Source organism: Falco rusticolus, chromosome 5 (assembly GCF_015220075.1).
Source record: "Falco rusticolus isolate bFalRus1 chromosome 5, bFalRus1.pri, whole genome shotgun sequence".
NCBI lineage: Eukaryota > Metazoa > Chordata > Aves > Falconiformes > Falconidae > Falco > Falco rusticolus.
In genome coordinates, this window is record NC_051191.1 from 74,242,139 (window position 1) to 74,260,499 (window position 18,361).

The 18,361-nt window shown below is 40.0% G+C and overlaps 1 protein-coding gene across 1 annotated transcript in view; it reads left to right on the plus strand.

Annotated features, from left to right (window-relative positions):
* ST8SIA1 (ST8 alpha-N-acetyl-neuraminide alpha-2,8-sialyltransferase 1) overlaps nt 1–17,832 on the plus strand; it is a 141,228-nt gene extending 123,396 nt beyond the window's left edge. The window contains exon 5 of the mRNA XM_037389176.1: nt 7–17,832. Coding sequence (XP_037245073.1) covers nt 7–493 — 487 coding nt within the window. The 3' untranslated portion in view covers nt 494–17,832. The remainder of the gene's footprint in view (nt 1–6) is intronic.
* The last annotated feature ends 529 nt before the right edge of the window (nt 17,833–18,361 follow it).

Here is an 18,361-nt window from a genome sequence, read left to right on the forward strand (position 1 = left end):
TTGCAGGTTTCAGAATTTGCTGTGGTCTCGAAAAGCATTTGTGGACAGTGTGAAGGTGTATAACCACAGCTACATCTACATGCCAGCCTTCTCCATGAAGACTGGGACAGGACCCTCCCTACGTGTCTATTACACCTTGGAGGACTTCAGTGCCAAGCAAACAGTCCTTTTTGCCAACCCCAATTTCCTGCGTGACATTGGCAAATTCTGGAAAACCAAAGGTATCCATGCCAAACGGCTTTCCACAGGACTTTTCCTAGTCAGTGCCGCCCTTGGTCTGTGTGAAGAAGTAACGATTTATGGCTTCTGGCCGTTCTCAGTGGACCTGCACGGGAAGTTTATTAGCCATCATTACTATGACAATGTGTTGCCCGATTCTGGATTCCACGCCATGCCAGAGGAATTTCTACAGCTCTGGTTTCTTCATAAAAGTGGTGTACTGAGAATGCAGCTAGAACCATGTGAGGACCCTTTAATCCAGTCTTCTGCCTGAGGATCGTAGTAGTTGGTTTGGGAAATCCAACAGTTTTTAATTTCCATGCTCTCCAACAGAGAGTTCTGTTTTTCTGTTGATTCTTTTTAAAGGGAAAATAATCGTGGATCTGCATGGACCATAAAAATGCTACTTGAAGGCCAAATGGAATACGTCCTTAATGTATAGTGCTTTGTGGAACTGGGGTTGGGGGAAGCAAATCTCTACATCAAGTCCATTCAGCAGATTTGTGAAAATAATATCAGAAGCAGCACAGCTGAACTTTCCAGGGAATGCTTTTAAATGACCAATGTAAAAAGGGCATTAAGGCTCAGAGAGACACAGGGCCACCCACAAGCTTTTGCTGACAGTGCCAAATATGACTGTCTGTTCAAAAATCCATTTCATTCCAGTTTGGCAGAGCTTTCCTTTTCCTTTTTTTTTTTTTTTCCCCCTCTGTTTGAGGGGGGATTTGTGTGTAGGCAAGCATGTGTGTGTTGTTGACTTTCTTTGTTTCTTTCCTTTTTCTTTCCCCACCCCCACTCCCCCTTTTTTTTTCTTTTCCTTTTTTCCCAATGGAAGGAAAAGGAAAGGCTTAAAAGCCCCAGGAGCTGAGTACCATCAGCTCTTCTGAAGACTCTTGGGAGAGTGAAGGGTGCTAAGAATCTGGTTAGAAGAATGTCCTAGGAATGCCCTCCTATTGAGTATGGATGGACTTACCTGTTGTAGGTTCTATCAGGATAGTTTAGGTCATTGCACTGATAGCTATGCTAATGCTGTACTGTGGGCAAGAGCTGGTTAAGGCAAATTGGTCTGAAAATAAAACGTGTGTTACAAAACCAGTAGGGAAGGGCAGCCTGGTTTCAGCTGACCTGCTGCAAAATTTCCACAGTGGCTTTTGTAGTAGGGATGGTTCCTGACCTGTTTTGCTGTCCAGCCTTAGGGATCAATTCTGTATTCATTTGGACTCCAGATGTTCATTGACTGTCAAGGGGATTTGAGGTGTTCAGTGGAATGCAGAATGAGGTTCTTCATTTGCTTATAGCAGATAAACTGCAGAAATGAATGTAAGTGCCGTTTTAAATGAGTTGAAGCTTAAAAAATCCTTTCTCTTTGTGTGACTAGCTCTTCTGCTTGGATTGTAACGTTAGCCTTAAAGACTCGTACTTTTCTCACAAGATTGTCACTGGTTAAAGATAGTCTGAAAAATAAAACAGCCTTTGGGAGCACTGAAAAGCTGCTTAGCCAGCAAGAAAAAAAAAAAAAGAAAAAAAGAAAGCGGCAGGCCCTTACGTAAGGCAGCCTCTCTCCTCACAGTGGGCGAATTATGTCAGTGTGTGCGTTGCACGCACGCTGCTCCGGCCGGCGCAGCGCCTGAAGGACTGTTTTATTTTGGGTTATTACTTGGGCAGCAGATGGTCCTATCACCATGTAAATGAGAAATCTTTTTGTTTGTTTGCTTTGGTTTGGCATTGTAGGACAAGAAGAGAATACCAGCTCAGTGCACAGTGCAATTTCAGCTGTAAGATGTTTTCGCCATTAACTTTAAAAACGTATATCAGTGTTCTCTTTTGTATCCTTCCATCATTAGTAGCTGAAATTCTAGTCAAAGTGTTGAAAAAACAAAACTGTCATCAGTTTTCCACAACAACTTCCTGTGCTAACTGTTTTAGCTCCAAAGTGCTAGTATTTTAGGGGATGTGTCCTATCGTATGTTGACATCTCTCTTTGTGGACTACCAGCTGCAAGTTATATAGATATAATTAAAAAGGGGGAAAAAAAAAGCAAAATCTATGGCTTTTCTTTAAATATGAATAATTCAACTATTTGTGGAGGACATTGGCAAAAAAAGTTTGGCTTTTAAACCTATGTTTCATAATAAAATCTTCTACCTAAATATGGATATTCCAAGCATAAAGTGGGCACTGTTCCACAGGATTACAGGACAGTGCTGAACTGTAACATGGAGATTTGGATTAAATAACATTCTAGAGATTGTTCTGAAAAAACCTGAATGTGCTTCTATAACCCATTGTACCTCTGTCCATGTTTTTGTTAAAAGTACAGTCAACACACTGATGGAACGTCACTTGATAATTCGTTCCCTTTCATTATATTTGTTTTATCTATGATGTGGGTACTCAATGAGGAAGGATCTGAACGTAAAATATTTTCTTTACTGCTTGTTATGGCAGAATTCTACTGAACTGCCTTTCTTGGAGAAGAAGAGATGCCTGTACCATTTTTATTGTACACATCAAGCTTTGCACATTTAGTGCTTTAAAGATAATACTATCTGTGAGAACAGTAGCCGAAATATGATGTGCTAGAATTGGCACTTCAGCAATTCCTTGGGGGTGGGAGGGAATGAGGAGAGCAGGGGGGAATTGCCTCTTTGCTGGTCATTTTTTTTTGTATTTTTACCAATACTTGGGAATTTAGTTCTGAACCTCTCTGACAGCTCTCCAGCCCTTTGGTAATCCTTTTTTCCATGTCTTGGGAAAATAAATGGATTAGAAGAACAAGAGAAAACCATGTATTTTTGTGGGAAAACTTTTTGCAATGTTTCACAATGTCTGGCTTTTTGATGTTCAACCAGTGTTCTGGGTATCTGAAGATGATGTATTTGATGTGTTCCTCACCTCTGTAAGCCTAAGGCAGACCAAACTTGTAGCCTGTGGTCTTTGTGAGTCCCTTCTGATGTCTGCAGTCCTGATGTTTGCAAGGAGATAGCTTCCAAAAAATAATGGTGGTAGAAGAGACACAGGCTGTGTGTGATGTGTGCTTGAAGTTGGAGAAATTGGTAATTCTGGGTCTATTCACATTTATGTACAGTGAATATAACTTCATCTTACAAAGACAACCACATTTGATAGGGAAGTAAAGGCTTCAAGGATAAGTAATTTTCTATAACTTCCAGAAAACTGGCAGCTGAGGAAAGAAGAGAAATTAAAAGTAATGCCCCTTTTAAGAGCAAAATCTCTTTCAACTGGCTGACTTGTCAGTCCATGCAGACACTGACCAGCAATCAGCCTTTTTTCCAGCAAGTAAAAAGAGACAGAGGCAAGTACTGCAAGTGTTTAATGGAAAGAGCAGTCACACACACACAATAATAAGAAAAGCAGCTGGGAACGTGAGAGTGGCAGCTGCCTGACAGAAATGGAGTAAATATGCTCCGTCCATGCTGCTGCTCAGCATAAGGTTTGCCTTGTCTAAATCTAGCAGGGGTGTCTGTCCATGTATAGGATCATTGATGTGAAATATGGCATTGCAAGCAAGGGAATGAAGTTGTATCCTCCTTTGGGTGAGAGGTCACACCATGGGATAGGACCATACTCCTGCTAAAAGGAAGGCACAGGCAAATCCAGGAGGCTAACTGTAAACGTTAACCGTGAGAAATCAGTGTCTTGCAGCGATGGCAAACTTTGTTCAGCGTGGTTATATCCATCCAGCATTTACCTGTTGATTAATTCCAGTCCATTGATGGCAGTGCCCTTAATCAGATCTCATTGCTTCCGTTCTTATATTAAAGTTAATTGAAATCTTAATGATGCTTATTTTGTTAGTGAGATTCCCTACTCTAGCTTCTCTATTTCTACTGCCAGACCCTGAATTTCTCTGCTAGAGTAGCTAAAGCTGCACAAGTCTTTGCCAGGTTGAAAGCTACTGCAATTCATCTTCAATAAAACTAGTTCAGACTGGTTGAATGATTTGTTAATGTTCCTAGGTATTAATTTTATCATAGAGGTGACAAGGTACAGAAGTGCTGGAATCAGTGGTCTGCACAGGACGTATTGCCCCATATTTGTAATGAGAATAAATTCCTTTACACGAGCTGTGCATGGAAGATATTCAGTACTAAAATCACTCTAAATGTGATCCTTTTGGGACTATATTTTTGAGTAAATCAAGACCAATTTTTGAACTTGTGCCAAAACTATGTAAAATTTCTCTTTCCTGTTGATTATGAAGCTTTTGGAGCTCCTTCTAAAACAGACAAGCTAAACAGAAGCCAGGAAACAAAAATCATAGGGAAGGTGTGCATGTGCTCATGAGAATAAAAACATTTATGATTTTGGCACAGACCTTGCTGTAATGCTGTAAGGACTCTTATTCATGAATGTTGTTTTTTTATATTTTTGCTGAAATGAAGATTCCAGATTAGGGGAGAACGAGCCACAGATGTCAAAGGTCCAAGCCTCTGTTACAGCTTAACTTTTGTAGAATATAGAAATACTGACCGTTTTTCAACTTTCACATTTTTGTTAGCTTCATCAAAATGGTGTCATAACATACACTGCTGAATTTGCACCTCTGTGGGACCTGAAACTAAGCAAAGCATCTGATTTTTTTTAAATTGAACATCTGAACTATGGTAGTTATGTAAAACCCTTCCTCTATACATCTTCATGGAAACTGGTTTAGTGTCTGGCTCACCCTTGCCTGTAATTAACAAGAACAGAAGTGTGAAAACTTTCAGCTAGAATTGAGGATAATGAAGGAGGTAAATGCTATCTCATAATTTGCTGCCTGCTTTGGTTCTTTTATTCAGCTCAATAGATTAGTAATTGTTGGAAGGAGTCCAGGTTATGTGAAGGACAGGCAGTTCTTGAAGAGTTGGGTGATCTGGAAAAAAAGGAAGATCGAATCAGTGGTGTAACAAATTGGAGTGTAGCAATTCTTTGTAAAGATTCCCAGTTCAAAGTAAGTGCAGGACATTTTAATCTGGTAGTGACTGTGAAAAATGAACTACCTGTGACCTACTGATGGTTATCTGCAGGATGGCAGCAAAGCAAAATTTTATGTGGAGGAGAAACTGATTAAACAAAGGGAAGTACAATGGAACAAAGAATGATGATGAATCTGTCTGTCCCTTCTGTCCTGCCACTCCCCCCAAAACACATATATAAAATGGACTAACTAGCTATTATCCTGAGTCACTGTCTCCATCATGAAATGGTATGGTGGGATTTCCATTAGTTGACACGTCCTAGTAAATAACATTCATCAGACTTTGTCCAGAAATGCCTATTCCCTGGCTCAATGCCTGGGGAGTGCTCCGGGGGCTGTGACTGTCTTGGTGTGCTATGACCTCCCTAATGGGACCTGCTCCTAATGTCATGTGGTTCCGTCATATCTCCGTCTGGGATCCCTCTAGGATCATCTTCTATCTGTGCCCCACAAAGTCATCCCAAAGGATCTCTCTGCTCTGTCCTTCCTGATGACCGTCTTCATTGGGTTAGAAGTGTGATTTAGAAAATCAGCCATATTGTAGCTAATATACTTTGTGATTTTGAACCTCTTTTCTTCTGAAATGTTGATAAAACTAACAAGAGTTAACTGCAAATCAAAAATACGACTTCAGTTAGGTGTTGGTAATTCCATCACTGAGGAAGAGAGAGGATGGAATGAGGCTGCATTTTCCAAAGCAATTCTTGTAAAATAACTTCTGGTTCTTTGAATTCCCAGATTTTGTCACTTGGAATCTATCAGATATTTGACTTTTTGGTAGTTTTTGAACAGAACAATTAGTAAAAGGCTTATTGGCCTTTTTGTTAAATATTAGCAAACTCATTTTCCTAAGCGTAACACAAATACCCAACAGGAGACTTAACCTACCCTCCCTAGCTGGTATTTCTTTGGCAGCAATGGGAACTGAAACAGCTATTTATTCCTCCCTGGTTATTCATTTTCTTCAGGTTTTATTACGGTAGGTTGAGCCCTAGTGTATTCAGCCTCTTCAGCTTAATGTGTATACTTAAAAATGACTCTCACTCTGTCTCTTCAGCTGTTAAAAAAAAAAAAAAAAAAGGGGGCAGGGGGAAAGTGTTGTTAATTGAAAATGGTTGCATAGGTTCTCTACAATCAGGAGAGACAGACACCTCTGGATGGTGATCCATAGTTTTCCTGAACTTGGGCTGCATTCAGAGGTCTCCACAGGGCTGTGAAAACACTCCAGCAGAGTCTGTAAGGCTGAGCTCTGCAGGACAGAGCAGAAACTTAAGCTTTTTCCTTAGTGGTACAGTTTATTCGTTAGCATGCGGCTGTGGTTTTTTCAGGCACGCACCGATGCTGCCCTAACCGGTGCTCAGGCATGTATGGGGCAGGGGATGCAGCTCAGTGATGTGCTCCTGGGTTGCAGACCAGCTCCTAGGTGATTACCCATAGTGGAGTTATCCCTCTCCTGCTTCACAGTCAAAAGTGCTGGGCTTACTGCAAATGATGGCAGCTCATCTCTTTGGAGACCAGCCTGCTTCTTGTCCTGAAACACTTTCGATCCCTGGCAAGTCTCAGAAGGGCCCATTAAAACTGCATCTTAAAATAATGCACATGTACGTCTTGCTGCTATTGAGTTGGTCAGCTTTCTGTTGAGCTGAGTATTTACCCTCTCGGGGTCTCTCTAAAGCAAGTGAACTTTTAGCGCTCAGACCACCTGGAATTTATTGTGTTACTTGTCTTCTCCTTCCAAGTTAAACTCTTTTTTTTCTTTCAGAGTGGATTTAGTTATTGTGAGTGAATCCGAAGTGAGTGTAAGAAAGCAATGCCACAAGTAATTGTTGGCTGGGTTTATGAACGAGCTAGTGTTCAATAAAACACTTAAGTACCTTTTGAATAGTTTCTGTTGATTTCTAATGGTATATTCAATGAATTGTTTTGCTCAGATGGGGCCCATAGCAAAGATGAGTTACATGATTTTCTGTTTATTGGAAGGGGGCAATTACAGATGCATAATATATTTTAAGCTAAATTATTACCAAGAAGCTAGGGAATCTACATATTCTGCAAGAAGCTTTGTTATTATGTGATTACCTTGGTAGTAAAGGAAACATTTTCACTGAAAATATATGCACAGAGAAAAAGAGATCTTGATTACAACAGCGTAATCTGAGCACTGAGACCCAGATTTGAGTCCCTGCTTGGTTGTCTTTGACCAGGATCTCAGTGTGCTGTGAAGTGCTATAATCACAACATCTTTTTCTTCTCTGCATGTATTAATTTTTGTAGAAAATGCTTGAACACTTTTTTTATAATCCTTACGTGCACTGAAAATAAACACTTCTTTTTCCAAGACCACAAGTTTTCTTTTCGGATACCCGTAGCTTCTAGCATGCAAAGCAAAACTGACAGAAGATGTCCAGTTTTCAGGAGAATGCTGTTTTGGAGTAATCTGGCAGGGCTCCTACAAACACGTGAGTTGATTGCTGCCTCTTGAGCTGTAGAGTTTCAGCAGATGATACAGGCTGTGCTGCACTGAAAATAAAAAAGGTATTTTAGCTGCAGCTCTGCCTGCTTGATGTCTCCCATATACTGAGTGTTATTCTTAGTTCTGCGAGGGCTCTTCAAGCATGGACTTTGATCCTGAAGGTCATAATGTTGACTAATTTTAAAGGACTGGACTTTGAATGTAGTGAAAACTGAAATGAGCATTGAAACGACTGGAAATAAGTCCTTTAGTGTATCATTTTGTCACCCTGCATGGTTTGGCCTGTTCCAAAACATATCTGAAAGCCATACTGAATATGAGACTTGTATATATGAGGAGGTCACCGGAAGGTGAATGCCTGATGCTGCATAGGGCAAGGACTTAAAAAAAAACACTGTGTTTTTTATTTATATCAATAATGAAATCCCCATTGAGCCAATATTGGATTAGGTCAGCATTCAGTGCTCTTGAAACTCCTACCTCATAAGCATTTCAAAGAATTGTTCTACGCACAGACAGAAACAGTGGCTTTTTCTTTTGTTCATGCTCTTCGCCTTGCATTGAAAATGGAATGAAATATCAATCAGAACTCTTATTTACCCTTTTTAGAAGTCTCTGTAGGTTACCTAAATAATATATAGGCACACAATTATATAAATATAAACAAAATATTTGATAGCCTGAAATTTATAGTCAAACATTGATTGGTATCTTGAAGAATTACTTTGCAATTATTTGGTGGGGGAAAAAAAAAAAGGCACAAATTTTACATGTGAAAAAAGATCCCGTTTTTTCACCTCCTGAAATACATCAATAACTGAACAAGCCCTATGTGAGAGATATGTGAGGGTTTTGCCTGTATTTCAAGTTACTCTGCACTTTTACCTTTGTATTCAAGTCCATAGTTCTGCAAAGCTTCCAATTTTAGACTATTCCGTGTGGTGTCCTTAGATAAAAAATTAAGTATTATCCTCCAAATGTAGTCAAAAAAGAAAGAAAACCAAACTCAGGACAGAGGTTTAGATCTTCTGAGGTTTCTTACTGTACATATGCTACCATTTAGTAGTTGTGTCTAAAGAACTAGACAAAGATCAGAAAGGAGATAAATCTGCAGAATGGCACAGTCTTGTAAAGATAAAGGGATGCAGCATGTGTTTGCATGCTTGGCTGAATTGGGACCTGAAGTTATTAGCAGATGTTAGGTCTCTATTCTTCCACTCTTTCGGTTCTTGTCGTACTGGGGTGAAACGTGCTGTGTTGTTTATAATTTCTGCACTCCAGTGAACTTTCCTCTGGTCTCTAAACCGAAAACCGTAACAGAGACGCCACTTCAGGTTTATTAATACTGAGTGCAAGCAAGCTTGGTTGCAGTATTTCACATCTTCCTACTACTAATTACTGTATTAACTCAGAATTAAAATGAAGGCTACCTTATTTCCAGTATGTCTTACCCCAGAATGTTGGAAATCTTTCATCCTGCAGTGATTTGTCTGTCAGGTGAATGGAGTTTATATTTAGCTTAGATGTTTTGAGAGTTGGTTAAGTCATGCTTGGGAAGTAAAGTGAAAAAACCCAGAAATTTTACAAAATACAAAGGTTTATATGTTTTGAACAGTGAAAACAAGAAAACGAACAAACATTTATCTGACTGAATTTATGCTGTTAAAATCCAGCCTCATTGTTAGTAAGCACAATAAGGACTTCAGATAATGCATAGATTGCAGGAAAGTGAAAAGCCATGAATTTTAATGGGAAAAGAAGGTTTTCTTCTGTCTGCCTGCCCTTAAATTTATAAGCCAAATTCTCTGCTGTCTTTTACTGTTCGGATTCCCATCAAATTAGTAGAATTGCCTAGATTTTTAACCAGCTGTCTGCTCTCAATCCTGAGGGAATTCATCCTATGAAAATTGTAGATTAAGGTATTTTCAAGCAAAGACAGATTATTCTACCTAGTTAAAGGTTCCTATTCTGTAAGCTACTGATCTTTTTCCATAAGTATAGATCACGAGTAGTTTGTGCTATTCATTGGTTGTTTTTGTAAGGCAGATAACTGCATTTCAAACATCTGCTGTAGTAAGGCGTCAGTCTGAAATCAAATCATAATCTAAGTCATGTCCTTGTTTCAGCAAGTTGCATAGAAGTGATCTATCTGTCAAGTACATTGTGTCAGCCAATTGAAAATGAAAAAAGGATTTTTCTACAGTGTGAAGCCTCACCACTGACTGACTGTATCTAGGAGTTAGATAACCTCAAGTAATTTACTGTCCATGATGGATCTGATGCCTGCTAATATTTCCACTCATTGTCAAATAATTTTGTTAGAATTTATTGATGTAATGATATGATCTTCCCCCCCTGCTATTTGACTGCAATTTTTCTTTTCTGATAGTTTTTGCAGGGAAGAAATCTTTCTTTATTCTCTTTTTTTTTTTTAATGACACTATATATCTAAGGTTCAGTTCTAGTCTCAGATGCTGGCTGTCTTAAAAATGTTGGTCTTATGGTTCTTTGCTGTTTTGTGCACAGTTTCATAACACTACTTATGATGATCAACAATGAAGTCTTGACAAATTAACGTCCTCTTAACAATTAAAAGTTTTGAGAACTGAAAATTCTTCTGGCTTTCATAAAACCCAGCCTGGCTGTGTCTTTGGGTTTTAACCTAAATAGCATGCAGTCAAGTTTTGGATCTTTGCAGTATCTTAGTGCACTCATAGTCAATCAGTCAATAAAATATAAATTAATTTTGCATGGCCTGTAACTACCATGGTGATAAAAATATTTTTTATTTTCATTTTATGTCTCATGGAAGTTACAAGCTCAGACAAGAATAGAAACAACTTGAATCAGTATCTGTCACTGTCTTCTTGTTTTTGGTACATGTATTCTTTCCATTGACCTCATTATTTTTCATTTTTTCTTTTGTTTGCATCTTGGTGGATATCTCTCAGGTCTTTTTCCAATGCATAAGTTATTGCTACATGCAACATGCAGAAATTGCATTTAGTAAAGTTTCTGTTCCTCTGGAGAATTTACTGGTAGTCTGCATTTTAAATGAAGGGGGGTTTATCCTCTTCTTGAGGGAGAACTGTTTGGGTGAGAAAGCAAGGCATGAAAAACCACTGCCTGGGTTTGGACTGGCTTGCGCTGAGTACCTGTGCTGGGGGCGGAGGGCAACCCCTGGCTCCTGAACCTCTTGGGGCTTTGGGAGATTCTCAGGGGTGCTGCCAGGATGAAGCACGCAGTGTGGTCCCAGCCCTTGCTTGGTGGGGGCTGAGCAGGAGCCACTGCCATCTGCTGCGTCCTCCCTCCCCAGGAGGTGGCATGGGGCCCCTGGTGCTCTGACATGGCCAGCCTTGCTGACCCTGCTGGGAAGGATAGTTTTGAATCTGAGAAGTAGTCTCTTAGCTGGAAACTCATGGAGCCATGGTTATGTCATCCTCTGCCCTGCCTTTCCCCCTCCTGAGCAGCTAGCTCATCACTAGAGCTGGGTGCTGGAAGCTCCCCTTGGCCGAGTGGCTCCACGCTGCAGCCTCCCAGCACCACAGCAGAGCTGAGACATCTGCTGAGGGATGAGCCAGCAAGTGTCTGGGCCCCCGTGGAAGCAGAAGAAACTTCAAGTGCAACAGCTATAGCAGTCCAATAGCAACAAGGCTCTTTTTCTTTTGTTGTGGAAGGGAAGACAGTACAAAGCATTTTCATGCCATGCTTTAGCCACTTACAGGTCAAGATCAAGCAGTCTCAATGTGCAAACAGTTTGCTGTAAATTCTGATTTTTCACTCTGAGCATATGGCAGAAATGTCTCCTATTTTTATTTAGAAACTTAGATATTTTTTAAAGGTGTATTTAAGAACAATTATGAGTATCTTAAGTTGGCAACTGAAATCTTGTAGAGTCATTTTCATCTCCAGCTCTGGCAGTTCAAGGGGACACAGCAATCCTGCCTTCCTGGTGGAAGTCCTTTAAGGATTCTAAACCTTTCTGTTTCTTATGCATATCAGACACCTTGCTTTAACCTGTGTCAGTGCTGGTTCCATCTGGCTATTTCTGAAAGCTCAAGAGAAAAGCAAACAAAGAAAGATATGAAGGAAATTAAAGGTGTGTTGCTGTGATATTTTTGTGGAGTGGTACGTTGTTTTGACAATGAACTGTGAAACAGCATGCAGATGACGATGAATGTAAAAGAGTGCATGTGTTTTTATTTGAATATCATGTCCATGTATGTACAGAGTATGAGCTCTGTAGTGTAAAAATACTGAAAAGAGACGTGAAATGGAAAGAAAGTGTTTCTGGCAGTTTTTGCAGTGACCCACATCCTCTTGTCTATCTCCCTTTTCACGACCAGACTCAGATTCTGGTAACATAAGCTTTACCATTAAGATGGTGATAAACAAACTGCTCTCTTCCTGAAGTTAAATATGCTTCCTTCCAGCATGGTAAGGGGAAATCTATTTGCATTTCCAGCAGATCAGACTTCCCAGGCATGGGCTTACAGGCCTGCACTGGCTGGGAGATCAGTCGGGCTTACTGGTGGTGTCATACCATGTTTCCTGCCCATGGAATTCAATAGTCTGTTCCTGTGCCAGGAAATAAGCAACTGTGGTTTGGTGTGGTGCTGCTTGCTTATGGCTGGAAGCTGAAGTGCAAGCTAAAATGCCAGGAGGTCCCTTCCATTTCTTGTAGGCACAGACATGCACACAACTCAAGGAAGGAGTTTTGAGCTTGACTAAAACAGAAATGGACCAAGCAAAGTTTTTTCAAAATTAATAATTTTGCATTTACCTGACTGAGGTATTCATGAGAAATCGGTGATGTCAGGAAGGAGTGACACTTTTTCCCTTATCCCCAAGTTGCAGCAATCCTGAAATACCTGCCCAGCCACAGGGGACCAGGGAACCCACAGCTGGCTCATCACTGGGGTAATACCAACTGCCTGGTGTTTTGCTTTTGGAACAAAACAGGTGATTTGAAGGCAAGTAGCCCAGTAAGTATTCCTTGAAGGATCACGATTGGCTTCTGCTTGTCTCCACCTGTAGCTGCAAGGTCCCTGCTCTCTCACTTTCCCTGTCGTACCATCTGCACATATCAGACCTCCTACTTTGACCCGACCCTGCAAGGCTGGCTATGAGAGAGGGCAAGACTTGCTCTTGGTGGAGTGCTCAAGCAAGTGATGCTTGCATCAGTGGTAAAACATACCATACCGTAAATGTATGTTTGGAAGGAGCTCAGTGTTTGGTTAAAACAAGCTGACTTGGGATCCGTCTGTAGTTTATAGTAATGCTGGTGTACAATTGTCCAGGCAGGATAGATGCAAGGTGTCTCCTATCTCTTTAGGGACTGGGCATAACTGCCTTTTTTGCTCTTTCACACAATATTTACAAAGGAGCAATGTGATGTGGGATGTCAGTGTTAGCTGGTGAATTTTGCCCTCGCGTAATTCTAGTACTTTTATTTGCGTTCCTTCTTATCTTGCCCAGTTTATTGAAAAATGTGATGGTAATGTGGTAGTTCAATGTCTTGAGATGGTTTTAAAGTAGATAAGCAAACCATTATGCCTCTGAGGTTGCATAATTCCATGGATTTGTCTTACCTCCAGTGACTGGCATGTAATATTTATTGTATCATTTATGATGTATGTAAGCTTTACAGGCTGGATGTTGTGTCAAAATGATGTGAGCACTTGGGTAAACATCTCCTTGAATCACCATCATTTTGGCACGCTCAGGGGCGAAGGTGCTTTTGTGGACTGTGTTAAACATCACAAAGTGTGTTGTTGTTTAGAGTCTTGTGATTAGGGCTTCGATCTAAATCTCTCCAATGTAGCAAATGTTTGCTGTTGGCTAACACTGTTACAAGGACTAAGGGTTTGTCTTTCTTTGCTGGGCAATAATGTATTTTCTAATATGTCAGTAGAATTTGTTCATTTTCAAGTAGTGTGCAGCGCTCCTTTTAAGAATGTCTCTTTTTCAGATGGTTTCATGGTGACTGTACCCCAAAATGTCTAGATGTTTCTCAATAGCAAAAATTGCTTTGTTATTGAATGTATTATTTATTAACAGTATCTTGTTGTCTTTTTCTAGTTGCATTTTACAAAATATGCCACAAGCATCTCATGTGATTTTTATAAGGAAAGTCTTATTTATAATATTCATGCAAGTGGACGGAAACAAATCTGAATTTTATAGTAGTCCATGCCTTTTTTCATAGCTGCAGAGTCTTAATGAGCATGATCAGAAGGGACAGGCTCATTGTTTTGATTAATTTTGATGGAATTTTTCAAAGGTAACTATTATGTTATTTATAATTTGGATTTAATTATCTTAACAAATAAATATCTCCATTTTAAGAAATGAAAATAGTATCTGTGGGGCTTCTTTTTCTTCTCTTTTCCCCATTCTCTAACAGTATCTCCAAACAATCAAGGTCATCTCCTCTTCCTCTTTATGTTGTCCTGTATGGTCTATTGTCATGTCAAGATTTACATCCATTGTCCTCATCTGGTATTTCTGGTTATTCTGCTTACTCATTTCCTTTTCTTTGTAGTTTAGTCAGTGAGACAAATTTATTTACAGTGTTAGTCTGAGAATTAACCTGGGGCTGAACCTGTACATTTTTGCCCTCCCAGAACAACCCAGAAACACAAGTTTGGGTGCATATAGGAATCCCAAGGAGACACCAGCATTTTGTCAGAGGTTCCCATGCTGCACTTGAATCAGCGTAACTGAGTCCTGCTTGCTTGGAATGGATGTTCCAGCGCTCAGTCTAATACCCACATTAGAGGCCTTGAGTACATTTTCTAAAACAAATGATGATTCTAGTGTCTGAAGATCTGATTGACCTAGCTTATACGTCTTCAGATTTTTAAGTCAGATTTTCCAAGCGCAGATTTTTTGTGTACAAGCCTCTTCAAGATAGCTGGAGTTTGACACTGAGTTCTTTTTGAGATTAAGAAAAGGTCCTCTCTCCCTTAAGCTTCCCCATGCCACTTCCCTTTAAAAACAATGGAAGATATAGGATTAAATGGACCTGGCCATTCCAGGGACAGGAGGAGTAGGGTTCCCTGGCCTGGTAGATACAAAACAGCAAGCATCTCTTTCTGTCTTCATTGGAAGACTTATCCATAGCAAATATAGTTCTTTGCCAAGGGAAGAGGGGAAGATTGAAGCTCCCTTTCCTTTAGCCACGATTGTTGTTTTTCAGAAAACTGCTTATTGAAGATGAGTGAGAGATCACTTAACTTCCAGTTTATTCATGTGTGGGCAGATATGAATTGCTGAAGCCAGATGAGGACAAAGTCCTAGTGATTATGTTTATACTATAAATCCTCAGGTGATGCTTTAACTTTCCTTGGCTCTCTAACACTTTTATTTCCTTTCGCTAAATGCATTTTCCTACCCAGTAAGTAGATGAGAGTTCCTTGTTCTTCTCATTTAATGTTTCTTAATTTTCAGAATATACCATTTCCATCTAGGTCACTCACTAGATTTCTTCCTGTTGCAATGAGGAACAAATGTCAATGGAGGCTCACAAAATGAGAACTCCCTGCCTCCAAGGACTTCTGCCAAGTGAGTGGTCCATGGGTGGAAGCTTCTGCACAGGGTCTGTCTGTTGTGGTCTTGCTTGTATAGTGCACATTGGCAATGCTGCCTTGGATAGTGGGAAACCTAGGTCAAATCTCTGAGTCCTTGAAGCTAAACTTCACTTTTAGCTTATTAACTGCTACTTGAAAGCTATGTCTTGCAGATACTCTTAGATTTTTTTCCCACTGGAAAGGAATCGTACCTTGGCTATATCACTGACTCCCAGTTTGGGTGGGGTTTTTTTAGCCCTATGCCTCTTCTTCCTAGTCCTTTAACCTTGATAAGCTTTTATTGATTCCTTGTATGAAAATGTTCTGTGGAAAGGCAAAATGTCAGCAGTATCAGTGCCTCAGACTCCCTCCATCTGGCTTTGACAGGAGATGCTTGGCTGTCATAGGGAAGGTTGTTGCTGGGGAAGAGAAACCTACCCAATGCAGGAAATTCTCTTGGTATCTCACTTGAAATCCTCCTCTACCCAGATTTCCAGTCCTCTGCTACATACACAGCTTGGACAGCTTGGTGAGGGTGTTACTTAAGCACCTTGGCTTCTGCGTATCTGTTTCCTTTACGCGCTTTCCCAGTTCTTATCTTCATGGCATTTTAGCAGAAGTGTTACACATCTTCTATTGCTTGATCTGGATGTCTGGCAGAAGATACACTCCTAAATGATAAAACAGCTATCAGTGAGAACTGCAGTGTAAGTATTGTGGCATTAATGAGTATAGTTTTAAGAGAGATGTTCCTGTCTGGTGCAATTGTGCCTAAATGTTCAGATTTATGAAGTTGTTGCATCAGGCTTTTGCACAGGGATCTACCAGTTGGCTGTGGCATATTTGTTTAAGCCTGTTCAGCAACAAAGAGATTTTAGCCTCCATCAGGTTGCAGGTGATGTACAGCATGTACTGTCTTCCTAATGTGACCACAAAAGTGGTTTATGTGTAACATGAGTAACAACTTCAAGTAGAGGTTTTCAGGAGAAGACACATAGGACTTAGGAGAAAAGGTTTACTTGCGATTTCTGCTACAGACTGCCTGCTTAACCCCCTCAAACTGATTAACCACTTTATGTCAAATTGCTGCTGTCTGTCAATGAGGACTAATTCTTCCCAGTCTCATAGGTGGTAAGGTAAAATTTTTTAATGCATTTTTAAAAATGCTAGCAGAGAGAATTGGAGTCTTGAAAGAAATGAGATACCCTGCCTACAGGTCATCCAGTTGAATGCTAGTTACAGGTCACCATGACATTTTGCTTTGCCATAACTGGTTAGAGAATACTTTAAGTGTACCACAACCATGAGAAGTTGCATTATCTCCATCTTGATTAAACTGATACATCATAAAGCATCTTCCTGTATCACCTATTCAGTGTGGTAATTAACTTCCCATCAGTAGTGCAGCAATTTATCTATCTATCAAGCCAAAGGCCTTGAATCTTCTCTCCTCCAGACTAAGACTCCCTAGACTTTTAGTTGTTGTTTTTAATGAAAGCCATCCAGTAACTCATTATCCCTGTTGCTCTTCCCTGCAGTCTTCCTGGTCCTACTTCTTTCACGAGGTTTCTTCTCACTGTTTTCAGTGGTTGTCAAATCAGACGTTACTCATCTCCAGCTTTTAGCCTTTTCCCTGATAACCTCAAGATCTGCAAGTCTGGTGGGGTTAGCAACTGAAACTGAAATTTAGAATGAGAACATTTTTGCCCTTGTGTTTTCTTTAACGTAAATGTTCAGTTTAATTTCTGTATGCATCCTGGATTTTGATGGCAAGGCTTAAGATACCTAAAATAGACTTTTGACTAAAGAGAGATTTAAAAGGAAACCCTATCCGTCTGGCTATTTTTTAGAAAGAATATTAAGACACAATTACTTTCTGTGAAAAGATCTGCATGGGCTTCTTTTCTAAAGAGGAAAAAGAATGAGTTTTGTTACCCTGAAAGATATTGTGAGATGGAATGAATCATTGGCTCTGGTCCACTCTGCTACAGACTCCTTTCATTTTGTAGGCATTTAACAGGAATAAGACTATGATGTGTTTTAGTCCCTCTTGACCCAATTTGATCCAGCTTTCAAAAAGACCACTGTAGTATTTTCAGTATCTTGATCTGTCAGTTCATCCACTTTGTAATTTTTCATTAATATGCACCCATAAATGAGCGAAAAACTAGGGTTTTCTTAATCAGTGCCAGCAATGTAGATAACCTGCAAAATGGTTAAAGAATAGTCAAGCACATGTATATACTGCCAAAGAAAATTTCAGTACTGCAAAAAAGATTCCAGATAATTTTCAGGCAAGATAAATGCATAGATTTCTTGGAACTTTGTATTCACTATTTAGAATTAAAACTGTGATACTTACAGATGTACCTGTTGAAATTAATCTATACCCATGGTTGTTACACAAAAATATTTCATAAGACATAGAGTACTTTCTCAAAAAAGGGAACATTCTTTTGCTGTGTTATGCAGGCTTACTAGAAGAAAAACATTATAGATGATGAGGAATAACTATTCAGAATCCCTGTTTTAGAAATTATCTGTCATGATACTAAAAATAAAATACAGCTGTGTATGCCAAATCATCATCAGACTCTGTGTGTGGTGTTTAAATTTAAAAAATATTTTAAAATAAAACAAAGTACTTGAAGATCAAGTGAGTGTAACATTTTCTAATAAGGAGATGAGACTGAAAATATGCATGGGAGGGACAGCACAAAGTTCAAAGTAGTTCTATCACAGAATGGTCATGGTTGGAAGGGACCTCTGGAGAGCTGATAGACCAAGCCCCTGCTAAAGCAGGTTCACCTACAGCAAGTTGCACAGAATCACATCCAGGCAGGTTGTGAATGTCTCCAGAGAAGGAGACTCCACAGCCTCTCTGGGCAGCCTGTCCCAGCGCTCTGTCACCCTCAAAGTAAAGAGTTTTTCCTCATATTCAGAGGGAACCTCCCGTGTGGCAGTTTGTGCCCATTGCCCCTTGTCCTGTCACACCTGGGCATCTCTGAGAAGAGCCTGGCCCCATCCTCTGGACACTCGCCCTCGAGATATCTGTAGGCACTGGTAAGGTCCCCTCTCAGCCTTCCCTTCTCCTGGCTACACAGGCCCAGCTCT